The 25756-nt window shown below is 35.7% G+C and overlaps 1 protein-coding gene and 1 pseudogene across 6 annotated transcripts in view; both read right to left on the bottom strand.

Moving 5' to 3' along the window:
- Nucleotides 1-25756, bottom strand: part of ADK (adenosine kinase) — a 566800-nt gene that overhangs the window by 194279 nt on the left and 346765 nt on the right. For 4 of the 6 annotated variants that reach the window (XM_032256142.1, XM_032256144.1, XM_032256145.1 and 1 more), the window contains exon 7: nucleotides 3440-3610. The exons of the other annotated variants lie outside the window; for them this stretch is intronic. In XM_032256142.1, the coding sequence (XP_032112033.1) occupies nucleotides 3440-3610 (171 nt within the window). The remainder of the gene's footprint in view (nucleotides 1-3439; nucleotides 3611-25756) is intronic. 6 annotated transcript variants of the gene reach the window in all.
- Nucleotides 932-2987, bottom strand: LOC116535301 (annotated as a pseudogene).

Genomic DNA, 25756 nt, shown 5'->3' with positions numbered 1-25756 from the left:
TCTTCTACAGCAGTTGTATTATTTTACATTCCCACCAGCAATACACAAGGGTTTCCAATTTCTTCACATCTTTGCCAATACTTGCTAATTTCCATTTTTTAAAATAATTGCCATTCTGATGGGTATGAAGTAGTATCCAATTTTGGTTTACATTTGTGCTTACTGGCTGGTTATGTTGAACATCTTTTCATGGGTTTACTGGCCATTTGCATATCTTCTTCGAATAAATGTTTATTAAATTTCTTTGATCATTATTGAATTATGTTGTTTTTTTATTGTTGAGTTGTTACTGTGTTAAATATTCTGAATATGAATCCTTTATCAGATATATGATTTGCAAATATTAACTCCCATTCCTCTAGTTATCTTTTCACATTCTTGTGTCCTTTGATGCACAAAAGTGGTTAATTTTGATGATGTCTAATTCATCTATTTTTTCCATTTGTTGCTTGTACTTTGGAGTCTTTTTTTTTTTCTTTCACTGAAGATTGTTTTGATCTCATCAACATCTGCTACAAAGTTAAACCACTTTTGGGCCCATTCTTTTAGCATCATTCCCTGGTACCAAATATATTTTCTACCTTCTTTTTACATGTCTTTTACAAATTTGAGCTTTTTTTTTTTTTTTTTTTTTTTTTTTTTTGGAGACGGAGTTTCGCTCTTGTTACCCAGGCTGGAGTGCAATGGCGCGATCTCGGCTCACCGCAACCTCCGCCTCCTGGGATCAAGCAATTCTCCTGCCTCAGCCTCCTGAGTAGCTGGGACTACAGGCACGCGCCACCATGCCCAGCTAATTTTTTGTAGTTTTTAGTAGAGACGGGGTTTCACCATGTTGACCAGGATGATCTCGATCTCTTGACCTCGTGATCCACCCGCCTCGGCCTCCCAAAGTGCTGGGATTACAGGCTTGAGCCACCGCGCCCGGCCGAGCTTTTTTTTTTAAGTTTTAAAACTTTTATAAGTTTAATGTTGTCACTGTATGTTTACATATTCATTGGTACAATTTACATCAAGTTTTATACTTACCCATTTTTGCAAAGATATCCTGTACACAAAGATACATATTCAATAAGTGAGAAACAAGTGAAACTTCTGAGCTACACTTTCAGGTTTGTTTATCATGATACTTCTGATAAGAATCATTGACATACCAGTTTCACCTCTTCCAGAAGGATGTCATCATTTTATCTTAAGAGTTTACTCTGGGTTTTATTGCAGAATACAAATTCCCTCAATCACTTTTTTCTTGAAGTTTCCTTTTTCCATAATTTTTTCTTAGAACCAGCCCTTCTCCTCACCCAAAGGCCACAAAGAAGTCGAAGAAACCTATAGATGACAGCTTACACAGACTTTCTCTTGCCTTTTCGTGTACTGATGTATGTTAGAGATCTGACAAGCAGGTTCAGGACACTTGGGAGCAAGGGGGCTACTTACTAAGGATCACTGAAATTTGCCCATGTGTCAGGTTTCTCTCAGATGTGGTAAGTCTGGGAGTGGAGGAAACAACTGGTGTCTGAATATGACTAAAATGTCTAGTGGACAATGCAGAAATGAGAGATGCATTCTTGACACAGTTTTGGTAGGTTGAAGATACCAAAATATTCAGGGATTGTAAGATTCCTGAAGCTGCTCTACCTGTGCCAGCAAAGGCAGAGGCAGCCATCTTGTCATCTTCCAAATCTGAGCTCTTATTAAATAGTTTTCTGCGTGCTCTGCAAGTATTTTTTTAAAGGCCTCTGTACCTTCTCTCCTTAATTAAGATCATTTGTGACTATAAAGTCTGAATTGCATTTTTGATCGCATTGAATCCCCCTAAGCTTTCTTTACTTCCAAAGTCTCATTCTTTGGAATCATATTTATCTTTTTTAGAAGTTTTAAGATTTGTCTCTTAAACTCTAGAGAACATATTTAAGTGCTGTCAGTCTGATCTTTCTTGACTATTAAGAACTCTGAGACTAAGTGTCAGTTTATCCAAATGATTCTCAAAACTACTGAGACCAATGCTTTAATGCTATTCAAAGGGCTTGAGTAGCACTTTTCCCAGTTACTTCTTTTAGCCGTTAGAAAATAAAATTGTTAACAAGGAAAAACTAAATGGTAGATTTTAGTCAATTTAGACTTCTAGCAGTTATCTGGCACTTCACTTTTACCACCATTTCTTGCTAGTATTTCAATGTGTGAATTATCAAGAATATAGCATTTCCTTCCAATGTCACCATTTGTAACCAATTTAATCATTACCTTTATAGATACACTATGATGTTATTTCTATGGATCATCCTTTAATCTTTACCCAGGTGATCTCATAAATTTCCAGGTCAATTTTTATGTTATTCTAGGCAGACAGCAGTTATTAGATATAAAATTGATGAATATATTCAAGCTGTGTTAAAACTGTGGAATTAGAATCAGAATGAAATCTGGGATGATTAATACAACACCTTCATTTTATAAATTAAAGCATCAACTGACATGGCCAAGTCACAGGAAGGCACACTGAAGGCTTTTTTCCTCTTACATGGATTTTTAAAGAGGTATAAACAGCAAATAAGCAAAAAAAAAAAAAAAAAAAAAAAAAAAAAAATCATTTCCCGAATTTAGAATGGAAGAAAATACATTCTTCGTAGAAAGAAAAAACTAACCGTGGAGATGAAATTCCATTTTATCACCTTCAAGTTAACAAACAAATATTAACAAAAATGACATTATTAAGAAATATAAATGTAATATATCAAAATTTACTCATAATTTATTAAATGAAAATTGAATGGACTTAGACTCTGAAAAGACTTAAAAAAGTGATGAATGTGTTTTTCATCCTGACAGTTGTCATAGTAACAGGTCAGGTATACATCTGTAAAAGCTCACAGAAATTACATTAAACCTCACACACCTAAACTTTAAAAAATAAATGTTGGGCCTGGCGCGGTGGCTCATGCCTGTAATCCCAGCACTTTGGGAGGCCGAGGTGGGCGGATCACCTGAGGTTAGGAGTTCTTGACTAGCCTGGCCAACATGTTGAGACCCTGTCTCTACTAAAAATACAAAAATTAGCTGGGCATGGTGGTGGGTGCCTATAATCCCAGCTACTTAGGAGGCTGAGGCAGGAGAATTGCTTGAACACGGAAAGCGGAGGTTGCAGTGAGCCAAGATTACACCATTACTCTCCAGTATGGGCAACAAGAGCGAAACTCCGTTGCAAAAAAAATAAAAATAAATAAATAAATAAATGTTTCACTAAGTAAGAAGATAGTATATACTGAAGGAAATATTGAAAATACTGAGAGCAGTTGACATTGAGGCAATTTTGTTGCACAATTCTCAAGGATATTCACACAAAAATTTAGGTTTTAATTTATATATTTCTAAATATATATATGTAGATCAGAAACAAACAAACAAAACCCCAGATTCTTTTAAAAAAGGAACGGTAACTCACCGTCTCATTTCCAAAAAGTATGTCAACAAAAGGCATAACTTTCATCAATGATTCCTTGTATAGCTGACTAATAAATGGTGCAGACAGATTCAAAGTGAAAATCTTGTTGTTTTCAGAAGCATGGTGAGCCACTTTTAACACTGACTCTGGAGAAACTGTAAGAAAAAAGCCCTGGATGAAGAAAAAAGGAGGGAAAATTAAAAATGCCATTTCCACAGCCACTTTCAGTGAGAATAAAAGAAACCTACACAAAATACAAAAGTACATAAAATACAATTATAAGATGCAAGGCAGGTGCTATAAATAGCAACATTTGACTGGAAGAATATTTGATGATATGAGTACCATATACTTGATACATGCCATTACTTCAGAGAATAAAGCATTACTTATTACATACTAGATTTATATGTGCAATACTAAAGAATTCTGGAAATTCGTGAAAGAAAAAATATTTGAAAGGTCTCATTCAAGACAATAATTACTTTGCTTTAAATGGCAGTATCAAATTCACACATATCAATATTGGCCCTAAATGTAAATGGACTAAATGCCCCAATCAAAAGACACAGACTGGCAAATTGGATAAAAAGTAGCCCCATTCTTAAAAGGCTTCCAGCTTAGTTGGGGAGATAGCAAATATGATCAGGTAATTTTTAAATCAAAACTAGAGAAATTTGTAACTGTAACATGGAATTTGTAACTTTAACATTTAGCTTTAGGACTAAATGTTATAGTCTTATAAAATTCCTCTATTCCTACTGAAGATTAGCCAAGAATTCTGATGTGAAAGAGCTCATGACTTTAGCTAAGGCATTCTATTGTCTAGCAGAAGTTTCTGCAATAAAGGAAATGTTTGATAATCTGTGCCATCCAATAAGATAGCCACTAACTACATGTGGCCTTTGAGCCTCTGAAATGTGATTAGTGCAACTGAGAAATTAAATGTTTAATTTAATTTATATTAAATTAAAATAATCACACACAAAAAAGAAAAGATACTAAGCATCATAGCTCATTAGGGAAGTGCAAAATAAAATCAAATTAAGACACTACTATATACACCTTTTAGAACTGCTAAAACAAAACAACTGATAATACAACATGCTGGTGAATATATGGGACAACTGGAGCAAAACTCATGTGTTTCTGGTGGAAATACAAAACAAGACAGTCACTTTAGAAAACAGTTTTCAAAAAAAAAAAAAAAGAAAATGAAATTTGTTTTTTAGATTAGCCTGGCACAGAGTTGCATGCCTGTGGTCTCAGATACTTGGTAGGGTAGCCTGAGGTGGAAGGGTGGCTTGACGTGAGGAGTCAGAGGCTGCACTGAGATATGATTACATCACTGCATTCCAGCCTGGGCAATACAGCAAGATTCCTGTTCTCTCTCACTCTTTCTCTCCCTTTTTCTTTCTTTTCTTTCTCTCTTTTCTTTTCTTTTCTTTCTTCCTTTTTTTCCTTCCTTTCTTTTTCTTTCTATTAAAAAAAAAAAGAAGACTAAAAACATTAATTTTGTGGCAGGAGCCATGTGTATTGGCATTCATCTTTGAAGGAAGGGTTTACTGTCCTTATATATTCTGAGATATTAAGAGAGAGTCATATACTCTAATTGTGTGAGGGACCAGAATACAATACCCCAAAATATGGCCCCCTAGAAATTAAGAAAACCAAAGAAGCAAGGTCACTCGGACCGTCTCCTACCTTTCTGTGTGAAAGCTGGCCAGAAAACCCTATTCCAAAGGAGTCCTGCCCTATACCTAGAGGCCAAGAATAATCTAACAGACAGGACTTGCTGGCTTCCACCCCCTGCAACTCTAAGTTTATTACCATTAGATCATATCCCTTTTGTTTAATCATGTTTCTCTAGAACTATCTATGTCTTTCGTCAGACTTTGCATTAAAATGTAGTTTTTGCTGGTCTTTGGGTCTTTTTTTTTTTGAGATGGAGTCTTGTTGTGTCACCCAGGCTGGAGTGCAATGGCGCTATCTAGCCTCACTGCAACCTCTGCCTCCTGGGTTCATGCGATTCTCCTGTCTCAGCCTCCTGAGTAGCTGGCACTACAAGCCCAGCTAATTTTTGTATTTTTAGTAGAGACAGGGTTTCACCATGTTAGCCAGGATGGTCTTGATCTCCTGACCTCGTGATCTGCCCGCCTCGGCTTCTCAAAGTGCTGGGATTACAGGGGTGTGCGACTGTGCCCGGCTAGTCTTTGGGTCTTAATTTCTGAAAGTTCCTGTGTCATGTAAAACTTTGTTAAATAAATTTATTATGCTTTTCTCTTATTAATCTCTTTAGTTACAGAGGGTTCAGTAATGACCCTTGCGATAGATAAGGAAAATATGTTACCTTTTCTCCCCTACAACTGCCTCTTATCACTTTAAAGTACTGCTAGTGAAATTCTAATAAAAACGTTTTTGTATCATAATATTTTCTCATCATTTAAAAATTCAATCCATTAATTCTTTACCAATATTCAAGTGTTCTACGAGGCAATAAATCTTAGTCTTAGTTATTATTTTTTAATTTTTTTATCTTAGTCTTAGTTATTATTTTTAAAAGATTTTTTCTTTTTTAACCAAGTATCCTATCACTTGCAAACTATGAGCATCCAAGCTGCTGCTTTGCTATTTCTGTCACTTGGAGAATTAAAACGAACAGTTTATACAGCATCTTGTCTCCATAGTAATATGTATGTACTGTACTTGCTTTTTGGTCTTTCATTTAATGAGAAGATTTTAAATCATTCTCCCTCTATTTCTCCCCAAAATGTTCCAGCATGAAATAAAAACCTCCCATAGCTAGCATTCTGCCAGCTGTGGATTAACCACAGACAGCCACAGAATGGTCTACATAAATAGTAACCTGGTCAAATAATTAGGCTTCTCACCAACTTCAGACTGAAAATTTGATCAGTGCTAAAATACATCTGATTGTAATTTAAGGTACAGAACACTATGCCCCTGGAGTCTAAATCTGGCCCCAATCCAAATACATGTATGCTGTGTGTGTGTTTTCCCTTAAAATGCAACACAAGAGTCTTGTGATATGGATAGTATGATGTCAATTTTGTTAATTTTATAAATATACAAAACTCATCAACTTTTAAATAAAAGGCAAATTCACGATTTAATTCTATTTTTGAATGATCTCGTTTTTAAGTAAATATTTACCATTTAAAGAATTTGGGATTTGTACTCTGTTAGATCGCAAAGACTATTAAAATTGATGCCATCCGTAATTTTTCTTCCTAGATTTATAAGCTTTGCTAGGCCACATGTTCCACACTATAGTATGACCAAAAATAAAAACAGTGCCATTACATATTTTTCTGCATGTAAGGTTTGCAATGAAATCAAGTCTATAGTTTAGAAAAATATATAACCAATAAAATCTTTTGCTTTACTAATTAGGGATTTCAGTCTGCACAATAGTTAACTGTTTATCTTTGACCCTATAACCAAAAGCAAAGTGGATGCTAACACTTAGAGGCTGGAGAGCATTAATCAGAACTCAGAATGAAGTAGGACTGTTTTGTTCATTACAACACAAAACAAAACAACACAAAAAGGCAGCAGTAAAGACGGATAGGGAAAGATAAAAATAGAACCAAAGAACCGTTTTAGCAAAGCCAGACTTAATATTTGGAAATCTAAAAAACTTAAATCTATTATACAACCACTCTAAGGATTTCTCAGGATAGTTTAAACATGAGGGAATATTAGAAACAACATTGTTTAATATACTAAAGGAAAATAATTGCCCTTTTTGCTCTTTACCAGTGTTTATCTTAATTCAAGGTAATTATTTGGGGTTCTAATTGTCCTTGCCTAAGAGCACAACCTCTTTTTATTATTTCTATTAACAATTATCTGAGGAATAGGGATATGTATATGTGTGCATGCACACCTATGTAAATTTCAGGGATGTGTAACTCTAGGAAGTATATATCTATATTGATTCAAAAGGAAATAAACCTATGTAAAATAACCATGACTATAATTAATCAACCGTGGATACACGGTGATACAGGAAAAAAAGTCTGTTTTTGTTTAGAACAATATTCTGATCAGAATATAATAGGGAAGAATACATGGTATTATTTTGAAATATTCAAAACAGTGAATTTTAATCTATTTGGATCCATCTACTTCCTGATTAAATACACGTATGCATAAAACTATGCAGTGGTGGTCAGCAACTATACATAATGAGGTTTATCTATAAATATTGGATAAGTACTGGATTCAACTGAAGGTTAAGAACTTGTAATTTAGTTCCTTGTCTCACAATTACATAATCATATATTCCACTTTGACAAAATTTTTTTTTAAATACATAGAAAATCTATGATAAAAGTGAAGTAAATATCAAACTTCTAGAGTAGCAATAAATTTCAAGCTTACAGAGAAACTATTATTTAAAGATTTTCTATAGAAAAAGTGAAGGGTTCAGTTGGTACTCTTTCAATCCCAGAAAGAAGAAAACAAACAAACAAAAGATGAGGAAAAACGTGACAAAAGGTCAGTATCTTTAGTCCACAAAGAAGTTTAAAAGTAGACTAAAAACTCAACAAACATTAGAACACTAATAGATAAATGAACCATAACATGAAAAAGTATTCCACTGAAAGAGAAATACATAGTAAATAAATACATAGAGAAATTTTCCTCTTCAGTAACTACAGAAACAACATGGTAACACTACATGATGAAGAAAGGTTGGTGAAACAAATATTACTACTACTTATAGTACTGCAACTGACACAGTCTTTCATGAAATGGTTTGAAAATACACAAGATGTACCATAAACAAATTCATACTCTTTGACCTAATAATTCTACTTCTGAGAGTCTACTTTAAGAAAGTAATCCAAAACATAAGAAAACATAAATTCATGAACATATTAGTGTATTTATTTCATTGAAAACAATGTAAAAACTGACAGAGAAACAGTCAAGAATTGCCTATATACTCTAAAGCTCACTACTGATCACTTAAAATGTGACTAGTGCAGAGAGAGAAATGAATTTTAAATCTAACTTAATTTAAATTTAAATGAAGAAGCTACATATAGATGAACGTAAGTAATGCGGCTAGTATGATTGTGAAACTAAATTTTTTATTTAATTTCATTAACTTAAATGTAAAAATTGAAGCATTTTAAATGCTGGAGATTTATTGTTTTGGTAGAACTACATTTTATTCTGACATTGAAAGTTTAGTGACAGAATTCACTGTAATATATGTAAAACAGGTACATATTTCATGTAGTATGAAAAGAAGAATGTTAAAATCTAGCAATTTTTATACCTAATACAGTATATCATTTTTACATGTTGAAACAATATTTTAGATATATTAGGTAAACAAAATACATTATTAATCTATTTCTTTTTACATTTTTCATGTGAGTACTGAAAATTTTAAATTACATATGTGATTCGTATTATATTTCTGTTGAACAGCATCACTCCAGAGAATATTTTAAAGATATTACCAATGATGATGAAAACTAAGTAGTTAAGTAGAAAATGTTTATGGCACATAAATATTCAATTACATAGAAGACATACAAATAGTGTGTACCTAATATGATTATACCCTACATTAAATCAATAGTAAAAAAGATTAGAAAGGAATAACCAAAAGTAAATCTGGGGTAAAAAAATTGTGAATAATTCTAATATTTTGTTTTTCAAAATTTACTAATGTGGTTAGATAGCTCTTCTGATTAATAAAAAAGTATTGATTGCTCTTATCGCTTAAACAATTTTTATCAGGAGAGCCATCTAACCACATCAGTAAATTTTAAAAAATAAATTGTAAGAAATACCTGAATTTAACCATTTTTAGTTGTGGTGTATTTGTGTCTACACAAATAAGAGATGTTTACAAATAGTGAGAAGCTTAACTCAATAAACAGGAGTAAGAGTAGATCATACACAGCTGGGAGTAAGTCTATATTACTTCTTTGAGTAGATAGAAGGCTCAAAAAGGAACAAACTAAATATGAGACTAGCGGCTTTAGAAAGCATAAACCACTATTTATAGAAGAAAAAGAAAATAAAGAAAGATGTGTGGTAACAGAAAAATATTTGGACAACCAGAGAGCCCAACCAAGCCTAGACTAGCACTGATGAGGAAAGGGCTAAGAGTACCAGATGCTTGTATTTCAAGATGTACCACTGTCGTCTGTTCTAAAGAACATAATTAGCTTGTTTTCCATGCCATAACTTAGGTGCCATAGTAACACTAGTCAGAGAACAGGGCTGAGAGAATGAATAAATTACAAGTCAAAAATAACAAATATAACAACCATATAGCATGCTTTCTTCCTCTTAATGGGTCCTACATGTCTTGTGAATCTCTCAGAAAGTGTAAAATGTATTTTGTTCTCTGAGTGGATCAAACTTAAGTTATGACAAAACATAGTTCCTATCTGCTTGTAAGAAAAATGCTGGCTCTGACAATGATTAAGATAATGTATAAATCATATATAATTACAATGTTATGCAGTATTTCATACAAATGACAGCAACAGAATTACTAAAAGAAGAAAGCTAGAACAAATATACTTGTGAATGCCATGAAGTTTATGTTACCAATGACAGAATGCAAAAAAATGTAAAGAAATAGAAGAGAATAATTCACCCGGATCTTCTTCTCGCCTATGTGGTTCCTTTTGGAAGCATAAAATCACCTAGATTACATATCTTTTAATCTTTTTTTTATTTTAAAGACAGAGACTTGCTCTGTTGCCTAGACTAGAGTGCAGTGATGCAATCACAGCTTAGTGCACCCTCGACCTCCTGGGCTTAGGTGATTCTCCTTCCTCTGCCTCCTAAGTAGCTGGGACTACAGGCATGTGCCACCATGTCCAGCTAGTTTTTGTATTTTAGTTGAAATGGTTTTGTCATTTTTCCCAGTCTGGTTTCCAACTCCTGAGCTCAAGCCATCCACTTGTCTCAACCTCCCAAAATGCTGGGATTACAGGTGTGAGCCATTACACTCAGCTCATTTTAATCTGTTTAAGGATTAAAATACTTCCAACTTCAAGTATGTTATGAATGAAGAAGTCCATTTTCTTCTATCCCACATAACTCCCTCAAAAAAGGAAGTAAAATGAGGAAAAAGGTATAGTAGAAAGAAGACGAGCTTTAGGGGATACATAGGAGCACATTTATTATAGCTCTGTTGAATGTAAAACAAAGTGTGATTAATCCTAGAAGTCTATTTCTAGGGGAAAAGATGAGAATGTGGTGAATGCACACTGATATGGTTTGGCTATGTCTCCACCCAAATTTCATCTTGAATTGTACTCCCATAATTCCCACATGTTGTGAGAGGGATCAGTGGGAGATAATTTGAATCATAGGGGTGTTTCCCTCATATAGTTTTCATGGTAGTGAATAAATCCCACGAGATCTGATGGTTTTATCAGGGGTTTCTGGTTTTGCCTCCCACCATGATTCTGAGGCCTCCCCAGCCATGTGGAACTGTAACTCCAATTAAACCTCTTTTTTCTTTCCAGTCTCGGGTATGCCTTTATCAGCAGCATAAAAACAAACTAATACACACACTATTATGCAGAGATTAAAAGCAATAAAGGAGCCGGGCATGGTGGCTCACGCCTGTAATCCCAGCACTTTGGATGGCTGAGGCGCGTGGATCATTTGAGGTCAGGATTTCAAAACTAGCCTGGCCAACATGGTGAAACCCTGTCTCTACTAAAAATACAAAAATTAGTTGGGGTGGTGGTGAGTGCCTGTAGTCTCAATTACTTAGAAGGCTGAGGCAGGAGAATCACTTGAACCCAGGAGGTGGAGGATGCAGTGAACTGAGATCGCACCACTGCACTCCAGCCTGGACAACAGAGTGAGACTCTGTCTCAAAAATTAAAAAAAGCGATAAAGGAGCAACATCAGCAAGATGGCTGAGTAGAGATACCTGGTGCTTATTTAACCCACAGAAAAAGGATCAAGACAACAAACAAACAGCTAAGATTTGACTGGGGTGTGAAAGAAGAGTAGTGGAATGCAGTGATGGAGTGAAGATGCACCTGTGGTGACTGGAAGTCTAGGAAGGCAGCATAGAGACACTCAACCTCTGTGGCTCCATCTTTCCCACCTAGATCAGATCTGTCTGGAGACAGGAGGGAATTGCTGTTGCAGGAGAAAAAGTCAGCAGAAGACCCCTACCAGCCCTCTTTGCCACCACAAACACCTGAAGTCCTTACTACACAAGAATCCCATGGTCCTCACAAGCCCTGAGCCCATTTTGGAGAGCTGCCAGGAATTCATGCAGCTGTACTGCCCTGGATTAAGAACACGAGGTGTGTACTCCCCATCCCACCACTGTGAATTAAACTGCTGTAACATGGCACCATCTTGAGACTAGAACCACCTGTGAAGCATGCCCTCCTCTGTGGGTCCAGTGGCCACTGCACCTCTCCAGAACTGGGGCTCCATCTTCATTATGCCAACCCCAAGCAAGTTTCTGAATACCATGATCCCAGCTGGTAGACGCTGGACCCAGGACTGGCTGTGATTCTGGTCTTGCACAGCAAGAAAACCAAGCCCCATGGCCATACCACCAACAGAGAAACCGGTCTGCCACTCCCACCCAGAGCAAACCCACTATTAAGCTGGCCACACTGCTGGGCTTCCTCCTCTAGGAGAGCCCCCTTGAGCCTCTGAGGAGGTGATATGCCCAGGCATATCACCAGCAGAGTAGGGATACCTGCCTGCAATCAGAACCTGAGAAACAGACACACAGCTCCCCCATAGGCATGCCCTTAGTCTGCCCAACGATCCTGTACTCCCAATAAGGGGATGAGAAATAGTCCCACAGATGGCCCCTGTGCCACAGGGAGTATCTCCAAGCTAGCCAAGCAGTCAAAAGCCCATGTCCCAGACTTGAAAGCTGCTCCTGGCAGGCATATCCCCAGGTTGCCCAAGCGACATTGTACTTGTATTTCTGGTCAGAGTAACAGTCTTGTGGCCCCAATCTCAGCAAGCCAATCTCACCAACCAAGTTGGCTGACCTACTATGTGCACATACATGCCCCAGACCTGAGAAAAACAGCCCAGTGAGTCCACTCTTCGCAAAACGGCACCACCATTACCACAAACTCTCTCAGCCTATGCCACTGAGAAACTCACAAATGCCACTAGAGTGGATTACAGCTGAAGAAATTACACAGAACTACACAACTGCATGCATCTAGAAACAAGGCCAATGCACTCTAACAAACCAACACCCCAAGACTCATTCATATGTATAAGTCTTTATGAAATCTACTCCATAAAATTAAAAGAGGCAACATTTCCACCAGATGCACAGAAATCAACATAGGGACACACCAACCATGAAAAATCAAGAAAAAGCCTAGGCAACATGGTGAAACCCTGTCTCCACTAAAAACACAAAAATTAGCAGGGCCTATTGGAGAGTGTCTGCAGTCCCAGCTACTTGGGGAGCTGAGAAGGGGGAAGATCACTTGAGCCTAGGAGGTAGAGGCTACAGTAAGCCGAGATTGTGCCACTACATTCCAGCCTGGCAACAGAATGAGACCTTGTCTTAAAAAAAGAAGAAGAAAAAAAAGCAAGATAACATGTAAAGTCAAAAGGAAAAAAATAATTATCTAGTAACAGACTCCAAACTATAAGGAAACATATGAAATGTGAGAAAAAATCAAAATAATAATCAAAGAAATTCATTGAGATACAAGAGAATACTGATGGATAAATCAACAAAATCAGGAAAACAGTTTATGATTTGAAAGAGAGGTTGGGCGTGGTGGTTCACGCCTGTAATCCCAGCACTTTGGGAGGCCGAGGTGGGTAAATCACAAGGAGATTGAGACCACCCTGGCTAACATGATAAAACCCGATCTCTACTAAAAATACAGAAAAAAATTAGCTGGGCATGGTGGCACACACCTGTAGCCCCAGCTACTTGGGAGGCTGAGGCAGGAGAATTTTGAACCTGGGAAGTGGAGGTTGCAGTGAGCCGAGATCGCACCAATGCACTTCAGCCTAGGCAACAAATTAAGACTCTGTCTCAAAAGAGAGAGAGAGAAAAAAAGCAAGCAAGAAAGAGAAATTCAACAGAGACAGGTGTCATAAAAAAGAATGAAGAAGAAATCCTAGAGCTAAATAATTCAATGAATGAAATAAAAAATACAATAAAGAGCTCAACAACAGACTAGACCAAGAAGAAGAATTTCTGAACTTGAAGAATAATCTTTTGAAATAACACAGGCAGACTAACTTAAAAAAAATATAAAGAGAATGAAAAAGCCTAAAGGATTTATGGGATACCAGTAAGCAGACAAATATCTCCAGAAGGTGAAGGGAAAGGTGAGAAAAACATATTTAATGAAGTAATAACAGAAGGAGAGAGAGAGATCCAAGTTCACATAGTTCAAACAAGCTCAAATATATTCACCTCAAACAGGACCTCTACAAGGCACATTATAGTTAAATTGCCAAAAGTCAAAGACAAAGAAAGAATTTTAAAAGCAGCATGATAAAAGCATCAAGTAATATAAGGGAATCCCCATTAGACTAACAGTGAATTTCTCAGCAAAAACTCTGTATTCCAGGAGAGGACAGGATAATATAGTCCAAGTATAAGAAGAAAAAGACTATTAGCCCCAAGAATATGCCCAGCAAAGCTAACCTTCAGAAATAAAATCTTTCACAGACAAGCAAAGCTAAGGGAATCCCTCACCACTAGTCTGGCCTTGCAAGAAATGTTTAAAGGGGTCTTACATGACAATAACCACCATCATGAAAATATGTGAAACCACAAAACACACTAATAGAGCTGCTGTACAAAGGAGAAAGAGAAAGGAATCAAACCTTTTCACTAGTGAAAAACATTCAACTGCAAAAATAACATTGAGAGACGGTAATGAACAAAGGATATACAAACCACCAGAAAACAATCAATAAAATGACAGGAGTAAGTCCTCACTTATGAATAATAACTCTGACTGTAAATAGATTAAGTTCCATATTTAAAAGATGCAGACTAGCTGAATGGATTTAAAAAAAAAAAGACTCAACTGTATGCTGCCTATGAGAAACTCATGTCACCTGTATACACACACAGACTGGAAGCAAATGGAAAAAAATATTCAATGCAAATGGAAACCAAAAGCAAGCAGGCGTAGTTATACTTGTATCAGGTAAAACAGACTTCAAGTCAAAAGCTGTAAAAGAAGACAGAAGGATATTATATAATTATAAAGGGGACTGAACCAGCAAGAGACTATAACAACTATAAATACATATGTATTCAATGCCATAGCACCCAGATATATAAAACAAATATTATTAGATCTAAAGGGAGAGACAGACCCCAGTGAAATAACAGCTGGGGACTTCAACATCCCACTCTCAACACTGGGCAGATCATGTAAACAAAAAGTCAACAAAGAAACATCAGATTTAAACTGTACCACAGACTAAATATGACAGATATTTACAGAACATTTCAACCAACAGTGGCAGAATACACACTCTTTTCATCAGCCCATTCAACAGTTTCAGGATCAATCATATGTAAGGACACAAAAGAAGTCTCAAAACATTCTTAAAGAATGAAAATAATATCAAGTACTTATCTGAACACAATAAACTTAGAGAGCTACAACAAGAGGATCATTCAAAAACATGCCATTACATGAAAATTAAACAATATGCTCCTGGGTGACCAATGGATGAAGAAAGAAATTAAGAATAAAAATTAAAAATTCCTTGACACCAAGGAAAACAGAAATACAGCATACCAAAATCAATGGGACACAGCAATAGCAGTATTCAGAGGCAATTTTATAGCAATAAATGCTTACATCAAAAAACAAGAAAGATTTCAATTAAACAACTTAATGGTAAACCTCAAAGAACTAGAAAAGAATAAGCTAAACTCAAAATTAGTGAAAGGAAAGAAATAATAATGATCACTGCAGAAATAAACAAAATAAGACCAAAAAAATACAAGAGATCAACAAAACAAAAAGCTGGCTTCTAAACAAAATTGACAAACCATTAGCTAGAATAACCAAGAAAAAAGAGAAAAGATCTAAATAAATAAAAATGGGAAACAAAAAAGCAGACATCACAAAACGCGCCACAGAAATACAAAGGATCACTAGAGACTACCATGAACGACTATATGCCAACAAATTTGAAAACCTAGAGGAAATAGACACATTCCTAGATATATAAAACCAACGTGGTGGCTCACGCCTGTAATCCCAGCACTTTGGGAGACCAAGGCGGGCAAATCAAGAGGTCAAGAGGTAGAGACCATCCTGGCCAACATGGTGAAACCCTGTCTCTACTAAAAAATACAAAAAATTAGCTGGGGGTGGTGGCGCACGCCTGTAGTCCGAGCTACTCAGGAGGCTGAGGAAGGAGAATTGCTTGAACCCAGGAGGTGGAGGTTGGAGTAAGCTGAGATTGTGCCACTGCACTCCAGCCTGGTGCCTGGTGACAGGGCAAAAATCAAAATAAAAAAAAAAAAAACAAAAAAAAAAAACCACACACAACAACAGCAACAACGACAACAAAAACAAGACTGAAACAAGAATAGAAAACCTAAACAGATCAGTGACAAGAAACAAGATTGATTTAATAACAAAAAGTCTTTCAACAACAACAACAAAACAAAACCATCCAGGACTGGATGGCTTCTCTGTTGAATTAACACCAATCTGTCCCAAATTATTCCAAAAATGAAGCAGAGAGAATTCTTCCTAGTTGATTCTATGAAGCCAACATAACCATGATACCAAAAATAGATAAGACAAAACAAAAAAAATAGACCAATATCCCTGGTGAACATAGACGCAAAAATTCACAACAAAATACTAACAAAGTGAACCCAATAGCACCTCAAAAAGATCATGAGCAAGTGGGATTTATCCCAAGAATGCAAAAATGGTCCAACATATGTCACTCAATAAATGTCTTACATCACATCAATAGAATGAAGGACAAAAACCACATAATCATTGCAATAGATGCAAAAAATGCTTTTGATAAAATTTAATATCCTTCATTATAAAAAATCTTAATAAATTCAGTATAGTAGGAAAGTACCTCAACATAATAACATGTTGAAAGTACCTCAACATGACAAACCCATAAGCTAGCATCTTACTGAAAGCTGAAAGCATTTCCTCTAAGAACTGGAACAGACAATGATGCCCTCTCTCACCACTCTTATTCAACATAGTATCGGAAGTACTAGCCACAACAATTAGGCAAGAGAAAGAAATAAATCATATCCAAATTGAGAAGGAGGAAGTCAAACTGTTCCTGTTTGCATATGTAATAATTCTACAAATAGAAAATCCTAAAGACTCTACCAAAAAAGTCTTTGAGCTGATAGATGAATTCTGTAGTTATAGGATACAAAATCAATACACAAAAATCAGTAGTGTTTCTGTACACAAACAACAAACTAGTTGAACAAGAAATCAAGAAGGCAATCTCATTTACAAAAGTGAAAAAGAAAACAACACCCTGAGAGTAAACTGAAGCAAGAAGATAAAAGACCTCTACAAGGTAGATTATGAAACTCTGATGAAAGAAATTGAAGAGCATACAAATAAATGAAAAGACATCTACAGATTCAGTGTAATCCCCATCAAAATACCAATAACATTTTTCACAGAAACAAAAAAAAAATTCTAAAATTTGTATGGAAACATGAAAGACTCTGAACAGCTAAAGCAATCCTGAGTAAAAAGAACAAAGCTGGAAGTACCACACTACCATATCTCAAAATATACCACAAAGCTGTAATAACACAAACAGCATGGTACCAGCATAAAAACAGACATACAGACTAATGGAAAGGCATAGAGAACCCAGAAATTTATCCATATTATCTACAGTAATATGATTTTTGACAAATGTGTCAATAATTGTCATTGGGGAATGAATAGTCTCTTCAATAAATGGTCCTGAGCTAACTGGAGAGCTATATGCAGAAAAATGAAACGAGACTTCCACCTCTCACTGCATGCAAAAATCAACGCAAAACAGATCAAAGAGGCAAGGCATGTGGCTCACAACTGTAATCCCAGCCTCTTGGGAGGCCAAAGCAGGTAGATCTCTTGAGCCCAGGAGTTTAAGATCAGCCCAGACGACATGCTGAAACCTTATCTCTACAAAAAAATTAAAAAATTAGGTGGGCATGGTGGCATGTGCCTGTAGTCCCAGCTATTTGGCTGGCCGAGGAGGGAGAACTGCCAGAGCCTAAGAGGTCGAGGCTGCAGTGAGCCTTGATTGCACCACTGTAGTCCAGCCTGGGTGACAGAGTGAAAGCGTATCTCACAAAAAAAATAAATAAATAAAATAAAAAAGGATCAAAGAACTAAATATAAAATCCAAAATAATAACCCTCCTAGAAGAAAACACAAGCAAAATGCTTCAGATCTAGAAAAAGATTCTATTAATAAGACCTAAAAAGCATAGGCAACAAAAGTAAAAATAAACAAATGGGATTATATCAAACCAAAGAGCTTTAGCACAGCAAAAGAGACAATCACAGAGTGAAAAGACAACCTACAGAATGGGAAAAAATATTTGCAAACTATTCATCCCATCAGACAGGGGATTAATACTGAGAATGTACAGGAACTCAAACATCTCAACAGCAAATAACCAATCTGATTAAAAAATAAGTAAATGATCTGAACAAACATTTCTCAAAATACATAAAAAAGGCCAACAAATATATAAAAAATGCTCAGTATCACTAATCATCAGAGAAATGTGGATGAAAACGACGAGGTATCATCTCACTCCAGTTAGAATGGCTATTATCAAAAAGAAAAAAAAATATTGGTTAGGATGGAGAAAAGGGAACTCTCAATACAATGTGGGTGGGAAAAGCCACTATGGAGAACAGTTGGAGTTTCCTAAAAACCACAAACAGAACTACCATACGATCCAGCAATCCTACTACTGGGAATTTATCTAAAGGAATGGAAATCATTATATTTAAGGGACATCTGTACCCCCATGTTTACTGTAGTACTATTCACAATAGCCAAGATATGCAACAAAACTAGGTGTCCAACAACAAATGAATAAAGAAAATGTGTACTATATGCCCAAAGGAAAACTGTTCAGTCATAAGAAAAGCATAAAATCCCATGGTTCACAGCAACATAGATAAAACTGGAGGACATTAAGTTAAGTGAAATGTCAGAAACAGAAATTTAAACATGGTGTGTATTCACTCATAGGTAGAAGATTAAAAAAAAAATTTGATCTTATAGAAGTAAAATGTAGGACAGGATATTAGAGGCTGGGAAAAGTAGGGGGAAGGGAGGAATAGGGAGAAGTTTGTTAAAGGATACAAAGTTACAGCTAGATAAGAGGAATAAGTTATAAATTCTATACCTCTGCAGGATGACTATTTAGTTAACAATAATATATTGAATAGTTTAAATAGCTAGCTGGAGGATATTGAATGTTCTTAACACAAAGAAATGATAAATGCTTGAGATGATGGATATGCTCTTTACCCCTGTTTGATTACTATACATTATAGATATCAAAACATTATGATGGGTCAGGTGCAGTGGCTCATGCCTATAATCCCAGCACTTTGGGTGGCTGAGGCAGGTAATCATGAGGTCAAGAGATCAAGACCATCCTGGCCAACATGGTGAAACTCTGTCTCTACTAGAAATACGGCTGACTGCATTCTGGTCTTGATAACATAGTAATAGCAAGACCTTGTCTTTTATGAAAGAAAAATGTGTGTGTGTATGTATAAAAGCAATATAGTAGAAACATATATATCAAATCAGACAAGCTATAATCAATACTTTTATATATTATGTATTATTTAAACACATATGCACACATCGAAAATAACACAATACAGTCTTCAAGACACATCCAAATGTAAGAGCACATTTCAAACACATTAAGAGTACCCATGGTGGGAAGAGATGAGGAATGATATGAAAAATAAAAAAAGGGAACTATGCCTAAGTCAGATGAAAACAATTTGACAAGACCCAAGGAGAATTAACTCAATTCTCCTTGGGTCTTGTCAAATGAGTTTACTAGTTGATTTATACTAAGGAGAATTAACTCAATTCTCCTTAGTATAAATCAACTAGTAAACTCATTTTTAAAAGTTTTGCTAATCTGTTTACTTATTAACTATGTGACTCTGGACAGCATAACTTTCCTAGAATTTACTAGGAAAATATAGGAATATTTTTATTTTATTTTGAGAAATATTTTGAGAGCTAGGAATAGTAATAGCTCTCAAGATAGTTGTGAGAATTAAATAAATGCTTAATACATTTCCTTGCCTGTAGTATATGTGCCATACACATTTACACTGTGTTAATATTATTCCTATAGAAATCACAAGAAAGTTAGAAAGTCTTCTGCCTCCCCTCAGAAAAGTGAGTTTTATGTTACAGCTGTTAGAGTGCTGAACAAAAGTATGCTTTTTTAAGATCAACAGTTTGGTATTTCCTTTGAAATACAAATACATAAAGCAAAATCCATCATTCCCTTTTTAAAAGCTACCCCTGCTTCCTTTCTCTCCTTGACTTAATCATCCTATATGCTGTTGACAGATTAATCACCCTAATCACTATTCTTTTCCTAGTAAATTAAATCCAAATGCCCCACACCCCAGCATTCCAAGTGCTCCACAATAGTACTTCAACTTATAGTAAACCAGCTGTAATCTACATTACTTCATAACATGTGTCCTTACTTCAGTCATACAGAATGATTTTATTCTCCCAAAATAAATCTTGAGTTTTTATGTTTTTCCTTCTATGTGAAATGTCCACTACCTCTACATGTTAGAACTTAGCACCATGTCAGTGCCCATTTAAAATCTAACAAATTCTTTCTTCATTCCCACTAACAGATGTATACATTCTTCTTTGAATGTCTATAATATGTGATATTATGAAATAAATGAGGGTAACTATTTTATTTTACTTAACGATATAAGCAACTTGTATTTGTTTTCTTACTCTGACCTGATCATAACCTTATGGGGAAAAGCACTTACTTTTGATACAGCAAAAAGCACAGAAAATTTTTAAATATTTGATTAAATTTTTGTTAAAATGCTACACAAAATCCCATGTCACTAGAATGTGCTTTTTAATTTGGTTTTTGTTTTTATGAGCGGGGATTTCACTGTCACCCAGGCTGGAGTGAACTGGCGCGATCTCGGCTCACTGCAAACTCTGTCTCCTGGGCTCAAGCAATTCTCCCACCTCACAGCCGCAGGAGAAGCTGGGAGTACAGGTGTGCACCACCACACGTGGTTAATTTTTGGACTTTTTGTAGACATGGGGTTTCACCATGTTGCCCAGGCTGGTCTTGAACTCCCGGGCTCAAGTGATCTGTCCACCTAAGCCTCCCAAAGTACTGGGATTACAGGGGTGAGCCACTGTGCCCAGTCTAGACAGCTATTTTGAAAAAAAGAGAAAAAAGAAAGACTGCTGCCTTTTCACATGCTTATGGAAGAATGTATTCATTTTAGAGTTGAACAACTCTCTCAAATTCAGAGGACCGGAAACTTTCTCAGTTTACAGTGTTTTTGTTATTTTTTCATGGTGTGCTAACAAATGCCTAACAGTTCTGTTTAACATTAAGTTCAAACAATTTAATAAGTACTATCTTTAGAATTTAATACTCAGTTAAGAAAAATACATATAAATTGAAAAAAGTTTTACAAATCTCATTAAAAAATAACTACAATACAGTTGACCCTTGTACAACATGGGTTTGAACTGCATAGATCCACTTGTGAGTAAATTTTTTTCAATAAGTAGGTCAGAAAATTTTTTGGAAATTTGTGATAGTTTGAAATCCCCTACAGACAAACTGTGTAGCCTAGAAATATTGATAAAAATTGTTCGGTACATCATGAATGCTTAAAATATGAAGAGATACTATTTTGTCACTTACTACCATAAAACTACAAAAATCTATTATAAAAAGTTAAAATCTATCAAAACCTATGCAGGGAAATGCTTACAGACCATGCATAGCACCATTTGAGTCATGAGAAATGCAAACAAATGTAAAAATTCAATATTGAATTCTAACTGCATAAAATGAACTGTAGTAAATACTGTACTATTGTAATAATTTTCTAACTACCTCCTGTTGCTTTTGCAGTAAGCTCAAGTGTCACAAGTATCCACTTAAGATGCCATGTAATGCTAATCATCTCCAAGTGAACCCTACATCATACAGTAAATTCCATATTGCAGCAAAAATGATCTCTCATGGTGCTTGTATTATTTTTCATCATGTTTAGTGCAATACTGTAAACCTTGAACATCACCATGGGACCCATATGAAGTATCACTAGTGATGCTGGAAGTGCTCCCTAGAAGTAGAGAACAATCATTACAAGAAAAAGTTGAATTGCTAGACATGTACTGTAGATTGAGGTCTGCAGATGTGGTTGCCCATAATTTCAAGATAAATGAATCCAGTGTAAGGATCATGGTGGTAGCAGGAGGACTTTGTGGAGCCATCACTGAAGCTATGACAGCAGGCATGAAAACCTTGAAATTTCTGTAAAATACCTTTTTATCTTATATTTAAAATACAATGTGAGTATAGAATTGCTATAATAAAGGCATACTCTAGTAAGACTTGAAGCCATTACATGACAACTTAAAGCAAAAGGAAGGTGAAAGATTGAAAGCTGGAGAATTTAATGTCAGCAAAGGATGGCTTGACATTTTTAGAAAGAGGTCTGGCTTCAAAAAATGCGTAACAGGAGAAGCAACTTCTGCTGACAAAGAAGCACCTTGCCAGTATGGGACTGTCTTTTAAAGTTCTTTAGATATTGGACAATGCCCGGGTCACCCAGTCCCCAGGAGTTCAACAACAAAAGTGTAAAAGAGGTCTACTTGCCCTCAAACACAGTATTACTAATTCAGATCTAGATTAGGGGGTCATAAGGACCTTTAAGTATCATTACACATGGTAATCTACAGAAAAGATTGTCAATGCTATGGAAATGGACCATAAAGAGAACATCATGAATATCTGAAAGAATTAAATCACAGAAGATGCCATTGTTACAAAAATAGCCATGAAATCTATCCAGCCCAAAACAATAAATTGATCCAGAAAAACTGTTTCCAATGGTGTATATGACTACATAGGTTTTACAACAGAGTCAATCAAGGATATCATAAAAGAGACTGCGGATATGGCCAAAAAAAAAAAAAAAAAGTGGGGGGAAAGTGGAAGAGTTTCAAGATATGGATCTTGGAGAAATTCAAGAGCTGGCAGACACAGCATCACAGGAATTAACAGCAGATGACTTGATGGACATGAGTGCTTCCAAACCAGTGCCAGATGATGAGAAAGAAGATGTAGAATAACTAGTTCTAGAAACAAATTGATATTAGACAATATGACAGAAGGATTCCAGTTATTCAAAAGACTGCTTTTAACTTCTTTTACAACATGATATAGATACCGAAATGAAAGCAAAAAGTGGAAGGATAGGTAACATAGAGAAACATTTTTAAAGTAACATTTTTAAGGAAATAAAAAATAAGACAGAAATTACAATGTAAAGTTACAGTGAGCCCATCCTCTTCCTCCTCTTCTGCCTCTTCAGCTTACTCAGTATGAAGACTACTGGGATGAAAATGTTTATGATGATCCACTTCCACTTAATGAATGTACTAATCCGTTAAAGAACTGACCGAGACCGTGTAATTTATTAAAAAAGAGGTTTAATAGACTCACAGTTCTGCATGCCTGCAGAAGCCTCAGGAAACTTATAATCATAGCAGAAAGGGAAGCAGGCATGTCATACAAGGTAGCAGGCAAGGTAGACCACATGAAGGAAGAACTGTCAAACACTTATAAAACTATCAGATCCCATGAGAACTCACTCACTGTCATAAGAACAGCATGAGGAAAACTGCCCCAATGATCCAATGACCTCCCACAAGATCCCACCCTCAACATGTGGAGAGTATGGGGATTAAAATTTGATATGAGATTTGGGTGGGGACATAAAGCCAAACCATATCAATACATATATTTTCCTTATGATTTTCTCAATATTTTCTTTTCTTGAGCTTAATGTGTTAAAAAAAATACAGTGTATAATACATATAATATACAAAATACATGTTGTTCAACTATTAATGTTACAGGTAAGGCTTCTGGTCAACAGTAGGGCCTTAGTAGTTAAGTTTTTGGGGAGTCAAAGTTATATGTGGATTTTCAGTGACACAGGGGAGGGGAGTGCCTCTAACCCTCACATTGTTCCAGGGTTAGCTGTGTTTACTAAAGAAATATGTATACTTATGGGATACTGCACACTCTTCAAGCCTTATATTCCAAGTGGATACCACTACCCTCATTTCCTGTTCTGCATTGATTTTTCAGGAGGTAAATATATATATGTGTATATAAATATATATGTATATAAATATATACACATAAATATATATATTTTTTTAATACCACAATAAATCTAAAAAAAACTCCAAAAGGAATGTAGCAAAATTTAATTTTGAAACTGATATAAAATATCCTGTAGCACTTTTGTGAGTCTGTTGTAGTACCCTGGGGTGTCAAAGCACAGTTTGGGAACTGTGGCTCTACTTGAATTAAACACCTTGAGATAAGTCTTTTTATTTGAGAGAGCTAAAGCCCTTCTTGAGCATGGTTTAGAGTACTTGGAAAACGGAAGTACTTTATTCTGCATGACATAGCATAAGTAAATCTGTATATGAAGGTGGCATTCTAGAGAGCAAAGTAAGAGGATTTTATAAAGAGATGGACTCTGACAAGGTGATGGCAGCTGGTGCCCTGTAGATAAAATATGGCCAGTAAAAAACTGCCTGTGCCTGGGATAAGTGAACAACTTCAGTAATGCTGATAACTAGTAATCAGTTTTGTTTCTTATCCTATGTAGTGTTATAATTATTTTCCATCAACTAAACCTTCCATAAAAATTAGCTCTTTACTTACCTAATATGTATAATTTTTGTGCCCAATGAAGTATTAATCTCAGAACTTTTATCTCTGTCTCAAAATTCAGTGTCTAATGTCCTATCAATTTTAATTGTACAGCAACTCCTGCAACTATGTCACTCTTCCTATTAATATAACTTTAGTTGATAACTCTCATTACTTTGTAAACACTACTGTAACACTTTACCGTTTTGGCAAAGCTCCTTTGTTCAAAAAACTTTAAGTGACTCATTTCCTAAACAACAGTAGTTCAAGTTCCTGAAGTGGCATTAAAAATTCTCTAAATCTGACAGAAATCTATCTTTCCTATATTATATCTGATGATTCACATTTACAAAACTCTTACTTTGACCATATGGAGTTTCTACCTAGCCTAAGTATAAATCCTATACATTTCTATATCCTTTCCTTTGTTGATTATATTTATTCACTCTGCAAAATCTGCTCTTCTTCTTCCACTTGGTCAACTAAAGCAAGGACCGGCAAGTGTTTTCTGTAAAATGCCCCAATAAATATTTTAGGTTTACAGGCCACATGATTGATCTCTGTCGCAACTATTGTTAACTTTGCTATTGTGGTGTATGGCTCAGAGTCCATACTTCATTGACCTCTGAATTAAAAGGAAAGAAGGAAGCTGGGCGCGGTGGCTCAAGCCTGTAATCCCAGCACTTTGGGAGGCCGAGGCGGGTGGATCACGAGGTCAAGAGATCAAGACCATCCTGGTCAACATGGTGAAACCCCATCTCTACTAAAAATACAAAACATTAGCTGGGCATGGTGGTGCGTGCCTGTAATCCCAGCTACTCAGGAGGCCGAGGCAGGAGAATTGCCTGAACCCAGGAGGCAGAGGTTGCGGTGAGCCGAGATCGAGCCATTGCACTCCAGCCTGGGTAACATGAGTGAAACTCCATCTCAAAAAAAAAAAAAAAAAAGGAAAGAAGGAAATGCATACTAAGTAGGAATGAAAACAACAACCCAGATAAAAATAACATCGGAGATAAATATTAATATGAAATCCATTTAGGGTGGTAAAGAAATTGTAGCTTTCTCTTAGTAATGAAGAACATAAAGAAATTGAATGTTAAAGTGGATTTAGAGACAAAGAAACAAATCATTACATTTCCTAAAGTTTTCCCTTAAAATGAGGACACATGACTATTTTCTGAGGCTAGCACTAAATCAATACAAGTCCTTTACATTAGAATTTAACACCCAATTTCCAGTGGATACTACATTATCTTGTTTTAGTTACTGCTGCTTTCTATCTCTAAC

Source organism: Sapajus apella, unplaced genomic scaffold (assembly GCF_009761245.1).
Source record: "Sapajus apella isolate SASKATOON/1434 unplaced genomic scaffold, GSC_monkey_1.0 scaffold94, whole genome shotgun sequence".
Lineage (NCBI taxonomy): Eukaryota > Metazoa > Chordata > Mammalia > Primates > Cebidae > Sapajus > Sapajus apella.
The sequence above is the reverse complement of the archived record's forward strand: the minus strand, read 5'-3'. Positions and strand labels throughout refer to the sequence as shown.